The sequence below is a fragment of the Bufo bufo genome, chromosome 3, assembly GCF_905171765.1.
Source record: "Bufo bufo chromosome 3, aBufBuf1.1, whole genome shotgun sequence".
In the NCBI taxonomy this organism is placed as follows: Eukaryota; Metazoa; Chordata; class Amphibia; order Anura; family Bufonidae; genus Bufo; species Bufo bufo.
The window spans coordinates 457297042-457322564 of NC_053391.1; the positions used below are offsets into that span (position 1 = coordinate 457297042).

At 45.2% G+C, this 25523-nt stretch overlaps 1 protein-coding gene across 2 annotated transcripts in view; it reads right to left on the reverse strand.

Annotated features, from left to right (window-relative positions):
• Positions 1 to 25523, reverse strand: part of PPP2R3B (protein phosphatase 2 regulatory subunit B''beta) — a 93210-nt gene that overhangs the window by 41958 nt on the left and 25729 nt on the right. Inside the window, exon 1 of one of the 2 annotated variants that reach the window (XM_040425171.1) lies at positions 1228 to 1682. The exons of the other annotated variant lie outside the window; for it this stretch is intronic. Coding sequence (XP_040281105.1) covers positions 1228 to 1374 — 147 coding nt within the window. The 5' untranslated portion in view covers positions 1375 to 1682. Of the gene's footprint in view, positions 1 to 1227; positions 1683 to 25523 lie in introns of those variants that run through there. 2 annotated transcript variants of the gene reach the window in all.

Sequence of the window (25523 nt, forward strand, 5' to 3'; positions counted from 1 at the left end):
TCTCTAGCTCTATACAAACTATTGTTTGGCTTACTGAGACAGATTTTTATGGCAGAATTGTGCTGAACCCCTAGATGCGCCACCGTAAGTATTTTGCGGTCCGTAAAACGCGGATCCACAAAAAATACAGATGACATCCGTGTGACATCCATGTTGCATCAGTTTTTTTTGCGGATACATTGTAATCATGCCTATCCTTGCTCACAAAACAAACAATAGGACACGTACTACTATCTTTTTTGCAGTGCTACGGAAAGGACATACGGAGGCGGACAGCACAGTGTGCGGTCTGCACTTTTTGCAGACCCATTGAAATGAATGGTTCTGCATCCCATCCACCAAAAAATGCGGCCCAAACATATGGTTGTGTGAATGGGGCCCAGACACATTAGTAAATCTGGGCTGCTGTGTGCACAAACCAACACAAACCTTGGGTGGCCAAAAAAGGTCTGGCAGTTCTTTTACTGGTCAAAAAAACTAAAACAAAAAACTAAACGGCAGTGCCGGTCATACGTTATACATATACCGTAGGTTCGGGTTTTGTAACCTTGGCTTACAGGCTGTGAACATAGCGGTGTAATGGACTTCAGTAGTCATTTATTAGTGGTGGAAGAGCATATTTCATGCAGTATCACAAAATATCCAACTGACAGCTGTTCTCTGAATGGTGCAGATATCATTTCTCTGTCGTCAGTGTAAGGGTAAGGATAACTATGTCCTAAAAAAAGCATGGAAATCCACCCAAAGTACATCAGATACAATCTTTTATATTAATAAAAAAATCTCACCTATTAAAATAATTCATAAAATAACACAGATGAGGGCTTTATCATCAGTACTGTTCCAACAGGTAGTTAGGTCCTGACTCGTAAAACTTCCAGAATAAGCCCAAACTGCTGACCTTGTAAAAGTGCTGTACACCATAGACCACATCCCTATAAAATCACAATGACCTGCCTAACACCCTGGTAATATAAGCAGCAGCCCAACTAGATGTGCTAGCCTAGGCAGATCTCCAGGAGTCTGCACTATCTGAACACACCATAAGCATTCTCCTCATGCTACAAATTCTTCTGCCTCTTTTAGATAAAACAAAAAAAACACAAAAAATAAAAATAATTCTACAAATAAATAGGGCACACTGTCAAAGCAGGGGCGGCTGTCCATAAACTGCAAACAAAGGGGTAAAAACAGGTACTCCGATGACTAAATGCAGGGAAAACCGACCTGAATCTGCTGAAAAGCCTTCAGCCTCTTCTTAAATCTTGAAGGCAAAACAAAGTCGCATCCACGAGCCAATAATGCCAGTTCCTTCCGAAGATCTGGATCTTGCCTCAAAGAGATCTCCTTTATCCTCATGTTTCCAGATTTCATATAAAAGGATTTTAGAACAACAAGAAAAGCCTCCAAAAGAGCAAAATTTCGGTTTCAATCCCTCTATCCCAAAAAAAAAAAAAAAAAGACAAAAAATAGGCAGCAACGTCTACAAAAGGATGAGCAACGTAGGAGCCAGATGCAGCCTCTAGGTCCATACAAGAGAGCTGGGGAAAGGCACTGCTAGTACAGTCACCATGGGGAGGGGGCTGCCCTTTACAAAAGGCATTCCAGACCCTCTGCTTTCCAACAGGTTCTTTGAATCGAGCAGAGGAGTTCACAGAGTGACAAGCCGGGGGGGGCCGGGAATGGGAAGAGTCCTGCAAGTTGTGCCCGTCTTCTCAGCCTGTCAGCACCAGCAGGAGCACGCTCTGCATAAAGTGCACTACATTCCAGCCCCCTTCAATGTGGCCTCCATCACATCAGCAAATATGTAGCAACTGATAAACCAGAGAGGACAGTGCGGCCATTCAATCAGCCAAGCACAGTGCTCCTCATTGATTCCCTGACCTCGTTTAGGTAGAAGAACATTAACCAGCCTAAAAGCATGGCACGTCAGCACCTACTATACACAAGACCACCCATTTCCTTGTGCCACCTCACTTTTTACCGTTAGGTAAAAAAAAAAAAAGATTTCCACCATTTCCCTAAAGGACCCCAAGCATCATGAACCAGTCACTCACTGGCACCACACTGCTTATAGTCCGTCCTCTGGCACAGATCAGTGAGAGTCAGTGTGATGTCAGAGAACGTATTAACCCCTTAAGGACTTGACGGTCAGATCTTAAAGGGGTCGTCTAGGTCTATTTTTTTTCATCCCCCTACTCAGCAGTACCTGTGAAGTGAGATATGCCACTTCACAGGTACAGTGTTGTAAGAATCCGGCAAGCCGTATACAAACAGATAGCTTTTTATTCTCGGATCGGTTAGACGGATCCGGTGATATTCCAGATCCGTCTCATCCGGAATAACGGATCCGGTATTAAAAAAAATTTCAAAGAGCAAAAGCGAAACTAGCTCCTCCTATATCACGGCGCATGCGCAGACCGGAAAACCGGATCCGGCAATTTCCAGAACACTTAGTACTGGATCAGGCATTAATACACGTCTATGGAAATTAAGGCCGGATACGGCAAGCTGCGGCATTTTGGGACAGGACGGAAGACATCCTGATGCATACTGTACAGATTGCTTTCCATTCAGAATGCATTAGGACAAAACTGATGCGTTCTTTCCGGTATTGAGACCCTTTACCGGATTTCAATACCGGAAAAGAAGAACGCTAGTGTGAAAGTACCCTTACCTGCTCCCCGCCACTCCGTTCCGGCTGTGTGGCTCCCGCGCTGCCTTCACTACACTTCTGGCCCCCACCTGTCAACTTCCGCAAGGACGTGCTCAAGTGCGGTGCTGCAGCCAACGACTTGTCGCAGCAGTGAAGTGTTCCACAGTATCAGGTTATATAGGACAGATGCTGCAAATGTGAAATATCCTCAGTACATATGACAGTACAATAATAGGACTTCTATAAATTATTCCTGTACTCCACTAAAAACTACCAACCTGAACACTACAGTGCCAGTCATGCCACACACCTTGTCGGCTCCAATAATGAAGGTCTCCATGTCCATAAGTAGACCATACATGGCACATGCACAGTGGAAAGAGAAATAACCCATTCACATACTTCTCTCGTCATTTCTGCTCCTTTGCTCTCCAACCAGCAGACTCTGTTTAACCATAAACTCCTCTGATAAGCTGTGCACAGTTCACTATTTACTGCAGCCAAGGATAGAGATAAGGCAAGGCGGGTTTTGTGGGCACTTTTAAAGGGGTTCTCAGACCAGACTGGCATTCTGAGTTGTTTTTTTTATGAAATGTTTTACTGTCTGGCAACCCCTTTATACAATGGTTGGACAGATCTGACAAGATTGCTTTCAGTTTCAAGGCAAATTTTACAATGACCAGAAATGTCCATCAGATATCATCTGTCTTTGCAGGTTTGAGAAATTGCTACCAGTAAGGTCCCTTGCAGACGAGCGTGTCCGGATTAGGTCCGGATGCGTCCCGATGCATTGCGGCAAACCCACGAGAGTAGGTACGCAATTGCAGTCAGTTTTGACTGAAATTGCGTTCCGTTGTTCAGTTTTTATCGCGCGGGTGCAATGTGTTTTGCACGCGCGTGATAAAAAAAAACTGACTCTGGTACCCAGACCCGAAGTTCTTCACAGAAGTTCGGGCTTGGGATCAGTGTTCTGTAGATTGTATTATTTTCCCTTATAAAATGGTTATAAGGGAAATTAATAGCATTCTGAATACAGAATGCATAGTACAATAGCGCTGGAGGGGTTAAAAAAAATAAAATAAAATAATTTAACTCACCTTAATCCACTTGTTCGCGCAGCCGGCATCTTTTCTGTCTTCATCTGTGAGGAAAAGGACCTTTGATGACGTCACTGCGATCATCACATGGTCCGTCACATGATCCATCACCCGATCGTCACCTAGCAACCGTGCGTGAAAATCGCATCGCATCCGCACTTGCTTGCGGATGCTTGCGATTTTCACGCAACCCCATTCACTTCTATGGGGCCTGCGTTACGTGAAAAACGCACAAAGAGGAGCATGCTGCGATTTTCACGCAACGCACAAGTGATGCGTGAAAATCACCGCTCGTGTGCACAGCCCCATAGAAATGAATGGGTCAGGATTCAGTGCGGGTGCAATGCGTTCAACTCACACATTGCACCTGCGCGGAATACTCGCCCGTGTGAAAGGGGCCTAAAAAGGTAGTGGGTTTGCCTTTGCGGATTTCATTGTAGCAAATCGACAGCGTTGTACAGTACCGGCAAAGCGGAGGGATTTTAAGAAATCTCATCCACACGTGCAAGAAAACTGATCCGAGGTGCGGATTTGAAATCTGCAGCATGTCAACTTATGCTTCGGATCTCACGTATTGCAATGGAGCAAGTGAAATCCACTGCAGAATTTTCCCGCTGCGTTTCCAGTCTAGGGTGCGTTCACACATGGCGGATTTTATTGCAGAAACTTCTCCGACTGAAAATCAGGTTCATTCACCTGAAAGGAGGCAAGCACATGGATTTCTGCAAGGTCCACTCACAGGAATACAAGTGGTCTTCAAATTTCAGTAACTAAATCTGAAGCGCGTGAAAGCACACCAAGGTCACCTGCACACGAGTGACGGCGAACGCACGTAAGATCCGTCCACTTTCTAACAGCAGTTTTTGGTGTGGATTTGATGCAGATCTTACCCTTCATTGTAAAAGGGTGAATTCCGCAGCTAAAACGGCAAACATAGTTGGACATGCTGCGATTTGGAAATCCGCACCAAAAAAATCCACAAAGTGTACGTGATATTTGTGTAATCTCATACACTTTGCTGGTACTAAGTACAAAACTGTTTTTTCCACATGGGAATCCGCGTGGAAAAACCACACGTATTCCACAATGTGCGCAGGTGGCCTTTGACTACCTGCACATGTTGCCGATTCCACATGGATTCTCATGTAGAAAAACCGCAGCATAATACAGAACCAGCAAAGTGTATACGATTACACAAATATCATGTACATTTTGCAGATTTTTTTCTGTGCGAAAATTGACCTGCTGTGTGGATTTGGAAAATTGGCAGCATGTCAATTATGTGTGATTTTTTTGTACGCGGATTTCACCCTTTTCAATGGAGGGGTGAGATCTGCCGCAAAACCGCATCATACCCGCACCAAAAAGAGCAGGTAACAAATGCAGTTTTTGGTGCTGAAAGACTCAGAAATTAGCACGGAAATTTGTTTGGACCTCCCGCATGCTTACCGGCAACTGTGTGCAGTAGTCACGTACTTTTGCTGAATATTTTGTAATTGGTCAAGTAGCGGTACTAATGAGAAATCAATTGTAAATGTGCAAAATTAGGGTCCATTCGCACAACAAAAAAAATAACAGATTGGATGCACATACATTTCAATGGGACTGCAAAAAATGCGCATCCTCAAGTCCGGTCGTTTGAAGACCCCCTAAATGGCTGCTCAATTTTTCTGGGGAAACTTACAAAACTGCATGGCCATTAACAACAGCCAAGAGATCGAGTTTATAACTAATACATAGAAAACAGCTCTAGCTTACGTGTACTGCAATGGAGTCTCCACCTCCTGACATATCTGCTTCTTCTCCTAAGGCCTTATGCACACGACCGTTCTGTTTTTTGCAGTCCGCAAATTGCGGATCCGCAAATCACTGAAGGCGCCCGTCTGCCTTCTGAAATTTGCGGAACGGAAGGCCCATTGTAGAAATGCCTATTCTTGTCCGCAAAACGGACAAGAATAGGACATATTTTTTTTGCGGGGCCACGGAACGGAGCAACGGATGCGGACAGCACAAAAACTGCGGCTCGGATGCGGACCAGAACAACGGTCTTGTGCATGAGGCCTAAAGCAGTGATGGCTAACCTCCGGTTCTCTAGCTGTGGTGAAACTACGACTCCCAGCAATACGTAGTCGTATCAGTGCTACCGCTAGTGCACGTGTGCCCCCGTACTACAGCGCATGCCGAGAGGTGGCCGGAATAAAAGTACGATATGTCGTACTTTTATTCCGGCCACCTCTCGGCATGCGCTGCCGCCGAAACTCCGCCCAGCTCCCATTATTGTCAATGGGGCGGGAGCGGTAGTCCGGAGGCACGTGTGCACTAGCGGCAGCACGGATCCGACAGGCTGCTCACCCGCTGCAACAGCCTGTCGGAGTCCCTTGCCACTAGTGTGAAAGTAGTCTAATGGAAGCATTTTTGCTGATCCCTGCCAGATCAGGCAAAAACACAGGTGTGAAAGTAGTCTGAGACGTGTAAAGTGCTGCAAGCTTTCTAAAAGGCTTGCACATTGCTGTAAGTTTTGGTGAAGAAGTACACCAGCCATGAGGCGGCATCAAGAAGAGAAAAGTCTCCAACAAGCTTTGCGAGTTCCACCAACTTTATAATGTAAAAAAAATAAAAGCTGCACATACAGGAATAAAACACAATTTAAAAACACTCCGTGCAGAAATAAAGAGAGAAGAGAAACTGAAGTATAAATGATGCCATTTGCTGGGATAATGACCCTTCAGTTTACGTCCTGGGTCTTTTTTAGCCAAGACTAATAGACTCTGTCAAGCTTGTAGTTATTTTTAGTGGAGACATGCAAGTTATTTATCACCCCCACGTGACAAACCGCATCACACATTCCCATTACAAGTAGTAGCCAAGAATGACCATAGGAAAGTACAGAGAAAACATCAACCACGTCATTTAAAAATGAAACAGATTTCAAAAGAGAACAATGCAAAAGTCGTGGCTTCTGCTCAGTGGCCACGTTCTACGATTAGAGTAAAGGCACGGCATATTTAGTGGGACAGTCCCGTTCTTGGTCTTCATGTACTGGGGAAGTATTGGATACAGGGTGCCAACAGGCCATATTCCCATTTCATATATTCCATGTTTAGTGGGACAGTCCCGTCCTTGGGAAGTCAGTGGATGCAGGATGCCAACAGGCAATATTCTTCAGTGGGCGCAAAGTCAAGGAGACAGAATCCAAGTCAGGCAAGTCCAAAACAAACGGATAGCAAGTATCGTTCCTTCAGGAAATGTGAAATCTATATGGCCGTGAACAGTTACTTGGAGGGGTCCGGGTCAGAAACATCAATTAGACAATTAGGCATATCCACAGGATAGACAAGTCTCTGAGGCACACATTTTTAGTACGGATCAAGGGCTCATGCACACGACCGTGCAGAGTTCTGCTGTCCGCAAACTGCGGATCTGCAAAACAAGGATACCACCCGTGTGTGTTCCGCAATTTGCGGAATGGAACGGGCCGCCCATAATAGAAAATGCCTATTCTTGTCCCCAAAACAGACAAGAATAGGACACATTCTATTTTTTTTTGTAGGGCCATGGAACGGAGCAACGGATGTGGACAGCACACAGTGCTCTCCGCATCTTTTACGGCCCCATTGAAGTGATTGGGTCCACAACAAAGCCGCAAAAAAAATGCGGCTCGGATACCGAAAAAACAACGTTCGTGTACATGAAACTAGGGGTGGGTGATATATGATACTATCGTTATCAATTCGTCCGACGATATAGATTTTAGTTATATCGCCATATCACGATAGATGCCCATGGTAGTGAATTGAATAAGCTTCTCACTCACCGCTCCGTGGCCTCCCGACTCTGCACCATGCTGCAGGGCCTTGCGTTCACACATCGTCAGCACGCTGGCTGACACTGTGTGACACGTCAGGTCTCTCCCAGTGCATGCTGGGAAGAAGTTGCGACCTGTCTCATCTCCTGCGGACTCCATCAGCCAGCCGTGCAGGAAAGGTAATACAAGCAGGGCCCCGAATCTACCGGGGGGTGGATGGCTTTGGCATGGGGCTGATGATTGCGTTGGCTGGGGGACATGATGATTGTGGCAAATGGCATGGGGCTGATGATTGCGGCAAATGGCAATGGCATGGGGGTGATGGCGCTGGCTGGGGGACATGATGGTGGCAAATGGCAATGGCATGAGGCTGATGGCGCTGGCTGGGGGACATGATGATTGTGGCAAATGGCATGGGGCTGATGATTGCGGCAAATGGCAATGGCATGGGGGTGATGGCGCTGGCTGGGGGACATGATGGTGGCAAATGGCAATGGCATGAGGCTGATGGCGCTGGCTGGGGGACATGATGATGGTGGCAAATGGCAATGGTATGGGGCTGATGGCGCTGGCTGGGGAACATGATGGTGGCAAATGGCAATGGCATGGGGTTGATTGCGTTGGCTGGGGGACATGATTGTGGCAAATGGCAATGGCATGGGGGTGATGGCGCTGGCTGGGGGACATGATTGTGGCAAATGGCAGTGGCATGGGGGTGATGGCACTGGCTGGGGGACATGATGATGGTGGCAAATAGCAATGGCATGGGGCTGATGGCGCTGGCTGGGGGACATGTTGGTGGCAAATGGCAATGGTATGGGGCTGATGGCGCTGGCTGGGGGACATGATGATGGTGGCAAATGGCAATGGCATGGGGCTGATGGCGCTGGCTTGGGGACATGGTGGTGGCAATGGCACATGGGGCTGATGGCACTGGTTGGGGGACATGATGGTGGCAATGGCATGGGACTGATTGTGCTGGCTGGGGGGACATGATGGTGGCAATGGCATGGGACTGATGGCGCTGGCTGGGGGACATGTTGGTGGCAAATGGCAATGGTATGGGGCTGATGGCGCTAGCTTGGGGACATGGTGGTGGCAATGGCACATGGGGCTGATGGCACTGGTTGGGGGACATGATGGTGGCAATGGCATGGGACTGATTGTGCTGGCTGGGGGACAGGATGGTCGCAAATGGCAATGGCATGGGGCTGATGGCGCTGGCTGGGAGACATGATGGTGGCAATGGCATGGGGCTGATGGCGCTGGCATGGGGCCATGATTGTGGCAAATTGGCAATGGCATGGGGTTGATGGCGCTGGCTGGGGACATGATGGTGGCAATGGCATGGGACTGATGGCGCTGGCTGGGGGACATGATGATGTTGGCAATGGCATAGGGCTGAATCGGCTGATAAATAAAAATATTGTTTTCATAAAGCAATATGTTAGTTTAAGGTTTTTCTAGAGTACTCGATTAATACTCAATTGCTAAAATAATAGTCTCCTGCAGCCATAGAGGTCATCAAGCTGTGTGCCTGTTTTGGTCAACTCGCAAGCATGGAGGAGCTTACACGTGTGGAGGAGGAGGTGCTCATAAAGAAGACCGATGCGACGTCGGTCATATGGACCTGGTTTGGGTTTAAGGAGTCAGATGTTGAGCAGAAAAATATAATCTGCAAACTATGCCGGACGAGAATAATAGCGAAGATGGGGAATACAACAAATTTGTTTTATCACCTCAAAACGAAGCACCTTTTAGAATACGAAGATAGCTAAGAACTGCGCCCTCCTCCACAAACGCCCAGTCAGTCAACTGGAAACCAAAAAGGTGGCCCTGTCTCTACACACAAGATTAATATTTTTAAAGCATTTTCTAAAGGCATTCCATATGACAAAAGAAAAATCGGCCGTGGATTGATATTACAAATGCCATTACCCTGTACCTGTGTAAGGACATGGTGCCGTTTCTTACAGTGGAGAAAAGCGGCTTTAAAAATATGATTGAGACACTCGATCCACGTTATGAGGTACCTAGCCGCAAACACAACCCAAACTGAAATGCCCAAACTGTATGACAAAGTCTGCGAGCAAGTGAAGAAAGCATAAAACACTATGCAACTACTACAGACTTGTGGTCCAGTCCAATGGAGCCTTACATTAGTCTCACAGTCCACTTCATCAATGACGAGTGGAAGTTGTGCAGCAGATGCCTACAGACAGCTTATTTCCCCGAGGATCATACGGGTGAACTGATATCTCAGGGATTAAAGGAAGCGCTGGAGTCATGGGGACTTAAAGAAGAGTTACAAGTCCGCATAACCACCGACAATGGCTCAAATATTGTGAAAGCAGTGGAAATGAACAGCTGGACAAGACTGCAGTGCTTCGGCCACAGGCTCCACCTCGCCATCGGTAGGTAAACATTTCTTTTAGTACTAAGCTAGTTCAACATTATGTGGGGGTATTGTGCTAATATCTTCAAATTTTGTCCTTAGAGAGAAGTGTGAAAGATGCCTGTGTTAAACATGCAATTGTCAAATGCAAGAAAATGGCGAGTGCATTTTCTTACACTTAGAAAACGAAGAGAGAAATGGCTAATGCCCAGGCTGAGCTAAACCTGCCTCCTCACCGCCTCATCACTGAAACACCAACAAGATGGGGGTCTCGACAGCAGATGATTCAGCGGGTGCTTGAACAAGAGAAGGCCATAGCACAGGTCCTGAAAACAGACCGGAAAACCAGGCACCTGGTACCAACTTGGCAGGACATTGATGTGTTAGAAACTATGAACAAGACCCTCAATCCTCTGTTAGAGTTCACAGATGCTCTGTCTGGAGAAGACTATGTGAGTGTGTCGTATGTCAAACCTGTGCTCCACCTTCTAAACACCACAGTTCTTCCTCTAGCTGATGATGACATTGACACAGACCTGACAAAGGACATGGAGAGCCATCCTCAAGTATTTAAATGAGAAGTACTCAGACGCTGCAACTGATGACCGCCTGGATATGGCCTCCTTTGTCGACCCAAGCTTCAGATCATCATATATAGCAGATGACCGAAGAGAGTTCATCTTCACAAAAGCAGCAGCAGAAATTCAGGCACTGCTAGAGATGTAAGCTGTGTCTACCAGAGTCACCACCATCACACACAAGCACAGGAGCTCATAGAGAAGCCAAGAGGAGTAAACGAAGTCTGGGCAGCTTTTTCAAAAATGCATCTGCTCAGCCTGGCCCAGTTGCCTTCACTGACAGAGAAGCAATTGAAATTGAGCTTAAGAGTTACCTGCAGGCACTGGATGTAGAAGGAGAAGCTGACCCCACTAATTTTCCCAGGGTGGAAAGCCTAGCCAAGAAATACCTTTGCATACCTGCCACAAGTGCTCCTCAGAAAGGGCATTCAGCACCAGTGGCAACATAGTAACATGCCACCGACCTGCACTGAAGCCTGAGACTGTGGACAAACGTGTTCCTGGCGTAAAACCTCGTCTATGTGCAAGAAGTTTAATCATGGCACGCAAGGAGCATAAACACTGATGTTGTTCAGTCATGTTCGTATTTGCACTATATATTGCAAACAGAGTTAGAAATTTGTGGTATATTTACTAGGGATAGACAGATTACCGATATTATCGGCCGATATTCAGGATTTTGAACGTTATCGGTATCGGCATCTATTTTGCCGATATTCCGATAACGTATCGGGAACAAGGATCGCGCTGCTGTCAGCGCTCTCTGTGTTCCCTCAGCAGCACAAGGGAGAAGGAAGCAGTTTCTCCCTCCCCCTGTGCTGCCACCAATGAGAGGAGGGAGGACAAGAGGAGGGGAGGGGCTGTGGCCACTGCGCCACCAATGAAGATAACCCTCTTATTAATTCATATACAGGAGGCAGGAGCTGGCTGCAGAATCACATAGGCGGCTCCCGACCTCTATGACGACAAGTAGCTGCGATCTGCGCACCTGTAATACTGGGGCTCCGATCGGTTACCATGGCAGACAGGACGCTATTGAAGCCCTGGCTGCTATGGTAACATCCCTGATGCTGTGTGCACAGAGCAGCAGGGACAGTGTGAAGTCCTGTTCACCCTGATAGAGATCTATCAGGCTGAATAGGACAAGGGTTCTAGTCCCTAAGGGGGCTAATATTTATAAAAAAAAAAAAATATATATAAAAAAAAATATAAAAAAAAAAAATCACAGAATATCGGTATAAATTATCGGCTGTCAGCCTGAAGATTCACAGATTATCGGTATCGGCCCTAAAAAAATAAAAATCTACAGGGTAGGCCATTTATATGGATACACCTTAATAAAATGGGAATGGTTGGTGATATTAACTTCCTGTTTGTGGCACATTAGTATATGTGAGGGGGGAAACTTTTCAAGAAGGTGGTGACCATGGCGGCCATTTTGAAGTCGGCCATTTTGAATCCAACTTTTGTTTTTTCAATAGGAAGAGGGTCATGTGACACATCAAACTTATTGGGAATTTCACAAGAAAAACAATGATGTGCTTGGTTTTAACGTAACTTTATTCTTTCATGAGTTATTTACAAGTTTTTGACCACTTATAAAATGTGTTCAATGTGCTGCCCATTGTGTTAGATTGTCAATGCAACCCTCTTCTCCCACTCTTCACACACTGATAGCAACACTGCAGGAGAAATGCTAGCACAGGCTTCCAGTATCCGTAGTTTCAGGTGCTGCACATCTCGTATCTTCACAGCATAGACAATTGCCTTCAGATGACCCCAAAAGATAAAAGTCTAAGGGGGTCAGATCGGGAGACCTTGGGGGCCATTCAACTGGCCCACGACGACCAATCCACTCTCCAGGAAACTGTTCATCTAGGAATGCTCGGACCTGACACCCATAATGTGGTGGTGCACCATCTTGCTGGAAAAACTCAGGGAACGTGCCAGCTTCAGTGCATAAAGAGGGAAACACATCATCATGTAGCAATTTCGCATATCCAGTGGCCTTGAGGTTTCCATTGATGAAGAATGGCCCCACTATCTTTGTACCCCATATACCACACCATACCATCAATTTTTTTGTTCCAACAGTCTTGGAGGGATCTATCCAATGTGGGTTAGTGTCAGACCAATAGCGGTGGTTTTGTTTGTTAACTTCACCATTCACATAAAAGTTTGCCTCATCACTGAACAAAATCTTCTGCGTAAACTGAGGGTCCTGTTCCAATTTTTGTTTTGCCCATTCTGCAAATTCAGTGCGCCGATCTGGGTCATCCTCGTTGAGATGCTGCAGTAGCTGGAGTTTGTAAGGGTGCCATTTGTGAGTAGCTAATATCCGCCGAAGGGATGTTCGACTAATGCCACTCTCCAGTGACATGCGGAGAGTGCTACGCTGTGGGCTCTTGCTGAATGACGCTAGGACAGCCACTGATGTTTCTTCATTAGAGACAGATTTCATGCGTCCACATTTTTGGCAAATCCAACACTGAACGAAACTTAGCAGTTTGCTAACTGTAGCATGGGAGATGGGTGGTCTCGTAGGGTGTCTTGCATTGAAATCTGCTGCAATGACACGGTTACTGCGTTCACCAGACATCAACACAATTTCTATCCGCTCCTCACGTGTTAACCTCGGCGACATGTCAATGGCTGTAAACAAAGAGAAACTTGTAAATAACTTATGAAAGAATAAAGTTACGTTATAACCAAGCACACCATTGTTTTTCGTGTGAAATTCCCAATAAGTTTGATGTGTCACATGACCCTCTTCCTATTGAAAAAACAAAAGTTAGATTCAAAATGGCCGCCATGGTCACCACCCATCTTGAAAAGTTTCCCCCCTCACATATACTAATGTGCCACAAACAGGAAGTTAATATCACCAACCATTCCCATTTTATTAAGGTGTATCCATATAAATGGCCCACCCTGTATATCGGTCGATCCCTAATATTTACAGGGAACCTGTCATCGGCTTTATGCTGACCTAGAGCGCAGCATAAAACAGTGACAGAAATGCTGAATAACCATGACTCTTCTCAGGTGGCCGTGACTCTTTTCCAGGCCCAGTCCGCAATGATTGTGATGTTGGTTTTCGGCAACCACTTACTTTTAAAATGACAGACCGCTGAAATCAACTCACCTGTCTCTACTTTATGCTGCTGCTAGTATGGGCGGCATAAAGTTGATGACAGGTTCCCTTTAAAGGAAAATAAACCTGCTGAATGTGAAGGGTTCTTAGTTCAAATATGTGCAGCTTTATTTTTGTGCAATATAACTAAGGCTACTTTCACACTGGCGTTTTGGCTTTCAATTTGCGAGGTCCGTTCAGGGTTCTCACAAGCGGTCCAAAACGGATCAGTTCAGCCCCAATGCATTCTGAATGGAAAAGGATCCGCTCAGAATACATCAGTTTGGCTCCGTACCGTCTCCATTCTGCTCTGGAGGCGGACATCAACTGATGCTTGCAGCGTTTTGGTGTCCGTCTGACGAAACTGAGCCAAACGGATCCGTTCTGACACACAATGTAAGTCAATAGGAACGGATCCGTTTTCACTGACACAATCTGGCACAATAGAAAATGGATCCGTCCTCCATTGACTTTCAATGGTGTTCAAGACGGATCCATATTGGCTATGTTAAAGATAATACAAATGGATCCGTTCTGAACAGATGCATGCGGTTGTATTATCTGAACGAATCCGTCTGTGCAGATCCATGACGGATCCGCACCAAACGCGAGTGTGAAAGTAGCCTAAATCAGGACATCAGGATGATTATTATAATAGTAAATTTATTTACATTTTGCACTTTATTTTAAACTATTTTGTGTTTTACCAACACTTCATCTTTAGGCTACTTTCACACTAGCGTTCGGGGCTCCGCTTGTGAGTTCCGTTTGAAGAGTCTCACAAGCGGCCCCGAACGGATCCGTACTGCCCTAATGCATTCTGAGTGGACGCGGATCCGCTCAGAATGCATCAGTCTGGCAGCGTTCAGCCTCGCCTCCGCTCCGCAAGCGGACACCCGAACGCTGCTTGCAGTGTTCGGGTGTCCGCCTGGCCGTGCGGAGGCAAACGGATCCGTCCGTTACAATGCAAGTCAATGGGGACGGATCCGTTTGAAGATGACACAATATGGTGCAATTTTCAAACGGATCCGTCCCCATTGACTTTCAATGTAAAGTCTGGACGGATCCGTCTGAACTACTTTCACACTTAGAAATTTTTCTAAACTATAATGCAGACGGATTTGTTCTGAACGGATACCATCGTCTGCATTATAGGAGCGGATCCGTCTGTGCAGACACCAGACGGACCCGCTCTGAACGCAAGTGTGAAAGTAGCCTTACATTGTTTGGAAAAATATCTGTTACACAATACACATCAAAAATCTCTTGAAAAGTTTTGTAATTTTGTATACATACAGAAGAAAATAATATATTGTGATATATCGTTATATCGCACATGCTTCAAATTATATTGTGATATCGATTTTAGGCCGTATCGCCCAGCCCTACATGAAACCTAACGCTGCAAAAATCTGCAGCAATTTACAGTACCATATATGTGGATGGGATTTTCAAAACCCTCCTCATGTGGCAGAAATCTAAAATCAAGGCATGCTGTGGATTTTACAATACCCAGCATAACCATTCTGTTACAGAAACACTCCAGATTCTCACTGCAGATTACAGCCGCTGTAATGCAGAGGATTCTACATATGTTGATTTTAAACACACATAGTACATAAGGCCGAAAAAAGACATCTGTCCATCCAGTTCGGCCTGTTATCCTGCAAGTTGATCCAGAGGAAGGCAAAAAAAAAAAAAACTGAGGTAGAAGCCAATTTTCCTCACTTTAGGGGAATAAAAAATTCCTTCCTGACTCCAATCAGGCAATCAGAATAACTCCCTGGATCAACGACCGCTCTCTAGTAGCTATAGCCTGTAATATTATTACACTCCAGAAATACATCCAGGCCCCTCTTGAATTCCTTTATTGTACTCACCATCACCACCTCCTCAGGCAGAGAGTTCCATAGTCTCACTGCTCTTACTGTAAAGAATCCTCTTCTATATTTGTGTACAAACCTTCTTTCCTCCAGACGCAGAGGATGTCCCCTCGTCACAGTCACAGTCCTTCGGATCAATAGATGATGGGATAGATCTCTGTACTGACCCCTGATATAGTTATACATAGTTATTAGATCTCTCCTCAGTCGTCTTTTTTCTAAAGTGAATAATCCTAATTTTAATAATCTTTCGGGGTACAGTAGTCCACCCATTCCAGTTATTACTTTAGTTGCCCTCCTCTGGACCCTCTCCAGCTCTGCTATGTCTGCCTTGTTCTCAGGAGCCCAGAACTGTACACAGTACTCCATGTGTGGTCTGACTAATGATTTGTAAAGTGGTAGGACTATGTTCTCATCTATGTCCCTTTTTATGCAACCCATTGTCCTATTGGCCTTGGCAGCAGCTGCCTGACACTGGTTTCTACAGCTTAATTTTCTGTTTACTAAAATTCCTAGGTCCTTTTCCATGTCAGTGTTAGGCCTCTCGCACATGAAACTATTTTTCTTTCCGTATCGGTTCCGTTTTTTTTTTTTTTTTTTTTTTGCGGACCCATTCATTTCAATGGGTCCCCCCAAAAAATCAGTTTTCGTATTTCCTTTCCGCAAACAAATAGAACATGTCCTATTATTGTCCGCATCACGGACAAGTATAGTACTGTTCTATTAGAGGCCATCTGTTCAGTTCCGCAAAATACGGAGTGCACACGAATGTCATCTGTATTTTTTGTGGTTCCGTTTTTTGTGGACCGCAGAATACATACGGTCGTGTGCAAGAGGCCTAATCCAGTGTTTTACCATTTAGTATGTACTGGTGACTTGCATTATTCCTTCCTATGTGCATAACCTTACATTTATCAGTGTTAAACCTCATCTGCCTCTTAGCCGCCAATCTATCCAGATCTCTCTGTAGCAGTATACTGTCCTCTTTCATGTCAATTATTGTACACAGTTTAGTATCATCTGCAAAAATTTATATTTTACTGTGCAAGCCTTCTACAAGATTAATAAATATATTGCAGAGAATAGGGCCCAATACTGACCCCTGTGGTACCCCACTAGTGACAGTGACCCAATCTGAGTGTGTACCATTAATAACCACCCTTTGTTTTCTATCACTGAGCCAGTAACTTACCCACATACAGACGTTTTCTCCCAGTCCGAGCATTCTCATTTTATATACTAACCTTTTATGTGGTACAATGTCAAATGCTTTGGAGAAGTCCAGATATACAACATCCATTGATTCGCCGCTGTCAAGTCTAGAACTTACCTCCTCATAGAAACTGATTAAATTAGTCTGACATGACCGATCCCACCGATCATGAAGCCATGCTGATATGGCGTTATTTGCTTATTTTCCTTGAGGTACTCCAAGATAGTATCCTCTTAGAAAACCTTCAAACAAACAGTTTACCCACGACAGATGTTAAACTTACCGGCCTATAGTTTCCAGGTTCTGTTCTTGGACCCTTTTTGAATATTGGCACCACATTTGCAATGCGCCAATCCTGTGGAACACTCCCTGTCAGTATAGAGTCCTTAAATATCAGAAATAAGGGTCTGGCTATTACATTACTTAATTCTCTTAGGATATGGGGGTGAATGCCATCTGGTCCTGGAGATTTGTCTATTTTCATATTTTTAAGACGCCGCTGTAATTCTTCCTGGGTCAGACAGGGCACTTTCAATGGGGAATTTACGTTTACATTCTGCATTTCATCTGACAGTTTATTTTCCTCAGTGAATACAGTGGAGAAAAAAAAAAATATTTAATAGCTTTGCTTTCTCCTCATCACTCTCTGCAACTCCCCCCTCATTACTCTGTAGAGGGCTGACACCTTCAGATTTATACTTTTACCATTTATAAAATAAATTAAAAAAATTAGGGTTAGTTTTGCTCTTTGGCAATTAATCTCTCGGTCTCTAGCTTGGCTGCTTTTATTTGTTTTTTACATATTCTTTTTTTTCCTTAGTTTTTCAGTGCTTCCTCGCTACCCTCCTGTTTTAGTGATTTAAATGCTTTCTTTTTGTCATTTATTGCTTTCTTTACAGTTCTATTTATCAACATTGTTTTTTTCTTGCTCTTTAACCTTTTATTCCCATAAAAAGGTATTTACCACTCAATTAGATTTTAGGATGGTTTTAAAAATATCCCATTTTGTGGCTGTATTTTTATTTTTGAGGACTTTATTCCAGTTAGTTAGGCCTATGGCCTCTCTTAGTTGGCTAAATTTTGGTATTTTTGTTCCTCCCTGAAGAGACACTCTTTTTAAAGGACAATTGGAAGGCTATTACTTTATAGTCACTATTTCCCAGGTGTCCCCCAACCTGCATATCTGCTGTTCTGTCAGGCCTATTGGTTAATACTAAGTCCAGTATGGCCGTCCCTCTAGTCGGGTCCTGAACCAGTTGAGAAAGGTAATTGTCTTTGGTTGCCAAGAACCTGTTTCCTTTATGAGATATACAGCTATCAGTTTCCCAGTCTATGTCTGGGTAGTTGAAGTCCATCATAACCACCTCATTATGATCTGCCGCCTCGTCTATCTGGTTTAGTATTTCTGTGGACTCTGGTAGTTTAGGTGGTTTATAGCAAACGCCTATTGGTATTTTATTATTGTTTTTCTTCCATGTATTTCTACCAACAGTGACTCCACATGTTCATGTCCCTCACTTATATCTTCCCGGAGTGTGGGCTTTAGACAGGACTTTACATAAAGCCAGACACCTCCCCCTCCCCGGTTTTGCGGTCTTTTTTTAAACAGACTGTAACCCTGTACATTAACTGCCCAATCATAGCCATCATCCAGCCATGTCTCAGTTATTCCCACTATGTCATAGTCCTCCTCACACATCACTAATTCCAGCTCCCCAGTTTTATTAGTCAGGCTTCTGGCATTAGTATACATACAATTAAGAGGTTTATGTATATTTTTTACCCTACACTTTTCCTTCTGAACTGTTCTAGTCCCTCCTTCTATTCCTCCCCCAGTCCCATTACCTTGCCCCCAGTCTCTATCTGCACCATCTTCCCATCCTATAACGTAATTACCCTCCCCAGTCCCTAGTTTAAACACTCCTCCAACCTTTTAGCCATCTTCTCCCCCAACACAGCTGCCCCTTCCCCATTGAGGTGCAGCCCATCCCTATGATAGAGCCTGTAGCCAAAAGAGAAGTCGGCCTAGTTCTCCAGGAACTCAAACCCCTCCTTCCAACACCAGTTTTTGAGCCACTTGTTAACCTCCCTAATCTCCTGCTGCCTTTCTTGTGTGGCTCGTGGTACAGGTAGTATTTCGGAAAACACTACCTTTGAGGTCCTTGTCCTAAGCTTGTGACCTAAATTCCTAAAATCATTTTTAAAGGACGCTCCACCTACAGTACCTCTAACTTTGTCATTGGTTCCAATATCGACCATGACTGCTGGATCTTCTCCAGGCCCTCCCATTAAATCTGTCAACGCGATTCTCGATGTGTCGAACTCTAGCGCCAGGAAGACAACACACCGTTCAACGAGCCCGGTCTTTGTGACAGATCGCACTATCTGTACCCCTAATTGAGCTCCCACTACCAGCAGCTGTCTGGCCTGCCGTGCTCTCCTGGTCCCCTGTTTACTGAAGCCGACATTCCCCTGACTGGCAGAGGAAGTGTCCGGCTGCAGCAGTGCTCTCTCTGAACTGTCATCCCCCTCATCTGCCGACCTTGCAAACTTGTTGGGGTGTGTCAGATCAGGGCTAGCCTCCCTGGCACTCTTCCTTCTACCTTGCTTTGTTATCCAGCTAGCTACAGGAGGCGGTTGCCGGCGGCAGAATCACAGCTGGCACCTGAGGGGTTAACTGCTGCTGATCACAGCGCCCTGACAGAGGCCAGCACCCACCTCCTGTATCTGTATTAAAGGTTAATTATCATTGGTAACACAGTGTGCCCCCCCCCCCTTCAGTATTAAAGTAATTGGTGGCGCAGTGCGCTCTTCATTGGTGGTAGAGTGGCAGTTGTGAACGGAGCCCCAGCAGTGTAATCCTGGGGCTCCGATCGGTTACCATGGCAGCCAGGACACAACTGAAGCCCTTGCTGTCATGGTAATCTCCCTGCTGTTGTGTGCACAGAGCACAGAGCAGCAGGGACAGTGTGAAGTCCTATTTCACCCTGATAGAGCTCTATCAGGGTGAATAGGACAAGGGATTAAAATATCCCAGGTTCTAGTGCCTAAGGGAGGAAATGGTTCTTAAAAAAAAAAAAAAAAAAAAAAAAAAAAATCAAGAAGAAGAAGAAGGACTCCAAAATATTAAGTATAAATCGCCCCCTTTCCCAATTTTACATATATAAAATATATAAAAACAATAAACATATTACATATCGCCACGTCTGAAAAGTCCAAACTATTAAAATATTTTAAAAATCTCCTATGCGGTTAACGCTGTAACAGAAATATAAATAAATACCGCGCAATTTCCATTTTTTTTTTAGTGGGCCGACCGTTCAATAAAATGCGGAATGCATGCTGAATTTTTGGCATTTTCTTTTTTTCGCATGGTATCGAATATCGCAATACTTTTTTATGGTATCGAAACCGAATCAAAATTTTGGTATCGCAACAACCCTAGTCCCCTCCTAAAGTCCCTGAATCTCAAGTCACGTAATCTAAAGTCACACACTTAGGCTGGGTCCACACCTGAGCGTTTTACAGCGCGTTCCTACGCGCTGTAAAACGCTCAACAGGCAAGAACCAATGTTTCCCTATGGGAATGGTTCTCACCCGAGTGTTTTACAGCGCGCTGTAAAACGCCCGACGCCCCAAGTACAGGAGCTTCTTTGGGGCGTCTTGTCGCGCGTTCCCGTACATAGACTTCCGGGAACGCGCGACAATGGGCGCTCGCTTCTTCCGGAGCCGCGTCTGTAAACGCGCATACAGAGCGCTCTATCCCGTACGCTCAGGTCTGAACGCAGAGTTAATACATACATACACTGGAAATCAAATACGCGAACGCTCACAAACTCGCGTTGTCTGCTTGTATAAGTGCAGCTCTCAAACCAGACTGCTTTTTTCCCCCCTCTGGATTCAAAGGTCCCATAAAATCTCAGTTGAGGCTTTATTCACACACGTATGAATTTTTAAATGCAACACGCACCATACCATAGCGCTGTAGAATATGATACAGTGCTTCTGGGCGGGAGTACAGTATATCACACGAAGTCCTATGGAATATACTGCTGGGTTCACATACGGTACATCAGTTGCGTGCAGCCAGTTATGGCAGACGGTGACAATATCTCTGCATGCAGCATTTTTCTTTTTGCCAGGTGTCAAAATTGATCCCACCAGATACAAAGCTGCCCCCCTAAGAAAGTATGGGATCTGTTTTTGCAATCCCTTTCCCTCTGGAATAGTACAAACACCGAGGGGCCACCAACTTCAGCTTAGTTTCCTGTAACTATAGCCAGGGTGGATAAAAATCAATGATTTAACCTCTTAAAGACACATGACGTACCGGTACGTCATGATGTCCTGGTACTTAAGGACACATGACGTACCGGTACGTCATGTGTTGTTCCGATCACTGCCGCCCGGCCGGCAGTGATCGGAACCCGGTGCCTGCTCAAATCATTGAGCAGGCACCTAGGCTAAATGCGCGGGGGGGTCCCGTGACCCCCCCCATGTCGGCGATCGCGGCAAACCGCAGGTCAATTCAGACCTGCGGTTTGCTGCGATTTCTGCAGTTTCTGGTCCCCGCGGTCCCTGACCGCGGGGATCAGAAACTTTATATGCCTAAAAAAAGTTTTATTCACCCCCCCCTGCACCCCCGAATGATTTTTATGGTGGCGGGTGGTGCAGGGGGGGGAGTTGTGGGCGGTGCGGCAGGCGGGATCGCGATCCACCGCGCGCCTCCCCTTGAAAATTCATTGGTGTTCAGTGGGTATACCAGGGTGCCAGCACATTGCTGGCACCCTGGTATAAACGGCTGACATCTGCGATGCGATGTCAGCCGTTTAACCCTTTCCATACAGCGGTCCGTACGGACCGCTGTATGGAAAAGGTTAACAGCGCAGGGGGCTCTCTCCCTCTCCATCGGGGGGCTGCAAAGGCACAGCAGCCCCCCGATGGGAGAGAGCCCCCAGACAGCCCCCCGAGAGATCCCCTCCTTACCCTTCCCCGTCTGCGAAGTTCTGAGCAGACGGGGAAGGTTCCCATGGCAACAGGACGCCTCTCAGGCGTCCTGCTGTCCATGGTGCTGAACAGATCTGTGCTGAAAGGCATAGATCTGTTCAGTGTAAGTAAAATACAGTGCAGTACAATATATATTGTTCTGTACTGTATTATACAGACATCAGACCCACTGGATCTTCAAGAACCAAGTGGGTCTGGGTCAAAAAAAAGTGAATAAAAGTGAAAAAAAAAGGAAAAAATCAAAAAACACATTTATCACTGATAAAAAATGAAAAAAATAAAATTCCCTACACATGTTTGGTATCGCCGCGTCCGTAACGACCTGATCTATAAAACGGTCATGTTACTTTACCCGAACGGTGAACACCATAAAAATAAAAAACTATGATGAAATTAAAATTTTGCCCACCTTACTTCCCAAAAAAGGTAATAAAAGTGATCAAAAAAGTCGCATGTACGCCAAAATTGTAACAATCAAACAGTCATCTCATCCCGCAAAAATCATACCCTACCCAAGATAATCGCCCAAAAACTGAAAAAACTATGGCTCTTAGACTATGGAGACACTAAAACATCATTTTTTTTGTTTCAAAAATGAAATCATTGTGTAAAACTTACATAAATAAAAAAAAAGTATACATATTAGGTATCGCCGCGTCCGTATCGCCCGGCTCTATAAAAATATCACATGATCTAACCCCTCAGATGACCACCGTAAAAAAATAAAAATAAAAACGGTGTAAAAAAAGCCATTTTTTGTCATCTTACGTCACAAAAAGTGTAATAGCAAGCAATCAAAAAGTCATATGCACCCCAAAATAGATGCCAATCAAACCGTCATCTCATCCCGCAAAAAATGAGACCCTATTTAAGATAATCGCCCAAAAACTGAAAAAACTATGGCTCTTAGACTATGGAGACACAAACATTTTTTTGGTTTTAAAAATGAAATCATTGTGTAAAACTTACATAAATAAAAAAAATTGTATACATATTAGGTATCGCCGCGTCCGTGACAACCTGCTCTATAAAATTACCACATGATCTAACCTGTCAGATGAATGTTGTAAATAACAAAAAAAAAAAACGGTGCCAAAAAAGCTATTTCTTGTTACCTTGCCGCACAAAAAGTGTAATATAGAGCAACCAAAAATCATATGTACCCTAAACTAGTACCAACAAAACTGCCACCCTATTCCGTAGTTTCTAAAATGGGGTCACTTTTTTGGAGTTTCTACTCTAGGGGTGCATCAGGGGGGCTTCAAATGGGACATGGTGTAAAAAAAAAAAACAGTCCAGCAAAACCTGCCTTCCAAAAACCATATGGTGTTCCTTTCCTTCTGCGCCCTGTCGTGTGCCCGTACAGCGGTTTACGACCACATATGGGGTGTTTCTGTAAACTACAGAATTAGGGCCATAAATAATGAGTTTTGTTTGGCTGTTAACCCTTGCTTTGTAACTGGAAAAAAAATATTAAAATGGAAAATCTGCCAAAAAAGTGAAATTTTGAAATTGTATCTCTATTTTCCATTAAATCTTGTGCAACACCTAAAGCAGGGGTCCTCAAACTACGGCCCGCGGGCCACATGCGGCCCGCCGAGGAATCTGATCCGGCCCGCCGGGTCTGTTTAACAGTTAACCTTTAAGCATGCTCAGGGCCTGCGCACCTCTGCTCTCCTCCTCCTGCGCCCTTGGCTCCCTCCCTTCGATGTCAGCTCTGCTCCGGCGGTACGTGACTGCTAGACTGCTCACTGACGTCACTCGCCTGCTCCTCTCAGGTGACGCAGGTGACGCTGGCGCGTGACCTACAGTGAGTGAGTTAGTGCCGCCGCCGCCCGCCGGCTGTCTGCTTCTCATATCACCGCCCGGAGCAGAGAGAAGAAGCCTCAGGCTCAGGGACAGCCTGGACAACTGTGGGTGCGTCAGTGTGGCACTTAACATTTTAATATTAACAATGGGGAGACAGTGTGTGGTGGGCGTTTTTTACAATGGGGGGGGGGGGGTGGCGGGGCCGATACGGGGGACATGAAAATGGTGGCCACTGGGACAGTGGAAAAAAAAAAAAAAAAAAACAAGCAGTTAGCTGGGTTGGCATGCTCTCATTTCATACTCAAAGAGACTTGGATAACAAAATGCCAGTCTGCCAACAGGTCAGTCAGAGTGACACTTGGATAATGAAATATCAGGGTGCCAGTCTGCATTTCAATAGGTCAGAATCTGACCTATTGAAATGCAGACTTGCAGCCTGATATTTCATTATCCAAGTCTCTTTGGGAAACAATTGAGAGCATGCCAATCCAGCCAACTGCCAGTTTTCTTTCCATGGGGCAACCATGATAATAAAATAGCATCCTACTTATATACGCATTTCCTTTTAGGCCCGTTATATAGGGAGAACCCCATCCGTTATATAGGGAGAACCCTGTCAGGGACTGATCTTGTCTTCATAGAAAAGACTGCAAGAGGTAAGTGTCCACGTGGGGGGGCAGAGGCCTGTAAGTGGGGGTTCTGGTTTGGAATGGCTATATAAGCAGGAAGATCCTATTTTAGTGTCATGGTTGTCCCATGGAAAGGATCTTCCTGCTTATATAGCCATTCCAAACGAGAACGTCAACTGAAGTGTAAAATAGATTACTGATTAAAGGGGTCTCCTTGATAGAAATACTAAGATTTGATAAGCGTTTCCTTTTCAGTGTTCTGATTTAGAACGTATCAATTTGGCCCGTTATATAGGGAGATATAACAGAACCCCATCAGGGACTGAGCTGGTCTGCATAGAAAAGCCTGCAAGAGATAACTGTCCACACTGCCCCCATTGTCCTATAGGTGCAGGTCCCACCGCTGGGACCCGCACTGATATAGAGAACAGAGCCCCGAAAGTGAAGGAGGGCGCACTGCGCATAAGCAGCTGCCGTCCATTCATTTCTATGGGGCTGCCGAAAATAGCCGAGCGCTGGCTCGGCTATTTCTGCCAGCCTCATAGAAATGAATGGGAGCATGGGCAGTGCATGCGCAGTACACTCCCATTCACTTTCGGGGTTCCGTTCTCTATATAGGTGCGGGTCCCAGCAGTGGGACCTGCACCTAATGATATTCCCCTATTGTCCAAGATGGGAATACCCCTTTAAAAAATATAGTCCGGCCCTCCAATGGTCTGAGAGACAGTGAAGTGGCCCCCGGTTTAAAAAGTTTGAGGACCCCTGACCTAAAGGGTTAACAAAGTTTGTAAAATCAGTTTTGAATACCTTGAGGGGTGTAGTTTCTTAGATGGGGTCACTTTTAGGGAGTTTCTCCTCTAGGGGTGCATCAGGGGGCTTCAAATGGGACATGGTGTAAATAAACCAGTCCATAAAAATCAGCCTTCCAAAAACCATACGGCGCACCTTTCCCTCTACGCCCCGCTGTGTGGCCGTACAGTAGTTTACGGCCACATATTGGGTGTTTCTGTAAACGGCAGAGTCAGGGCAATAAAGATACAGTCTTGTTTGGCTGTTAACCCTTGGTTTGTTAGTGGAAAAAATGGGTTAAAATGAAAAATTAGACAAAAAAATGAAATTCTCAAATTTCCTCCCCATTTGCCAATAACTCTTGTGCAACACCTAAAGGGTTAACAACGTATGCAAAATCAGTTTTGAATACCTTGAGGAGTGTAGTTTCTTAGATGGGGTCATTTTTGGGTGGTTTCTATAATGTAAGCCTCGCAAAGTGATTTGAGACCTGAACTGGTCCCTAAAAATTGAGTTTTTGTAAATTTCT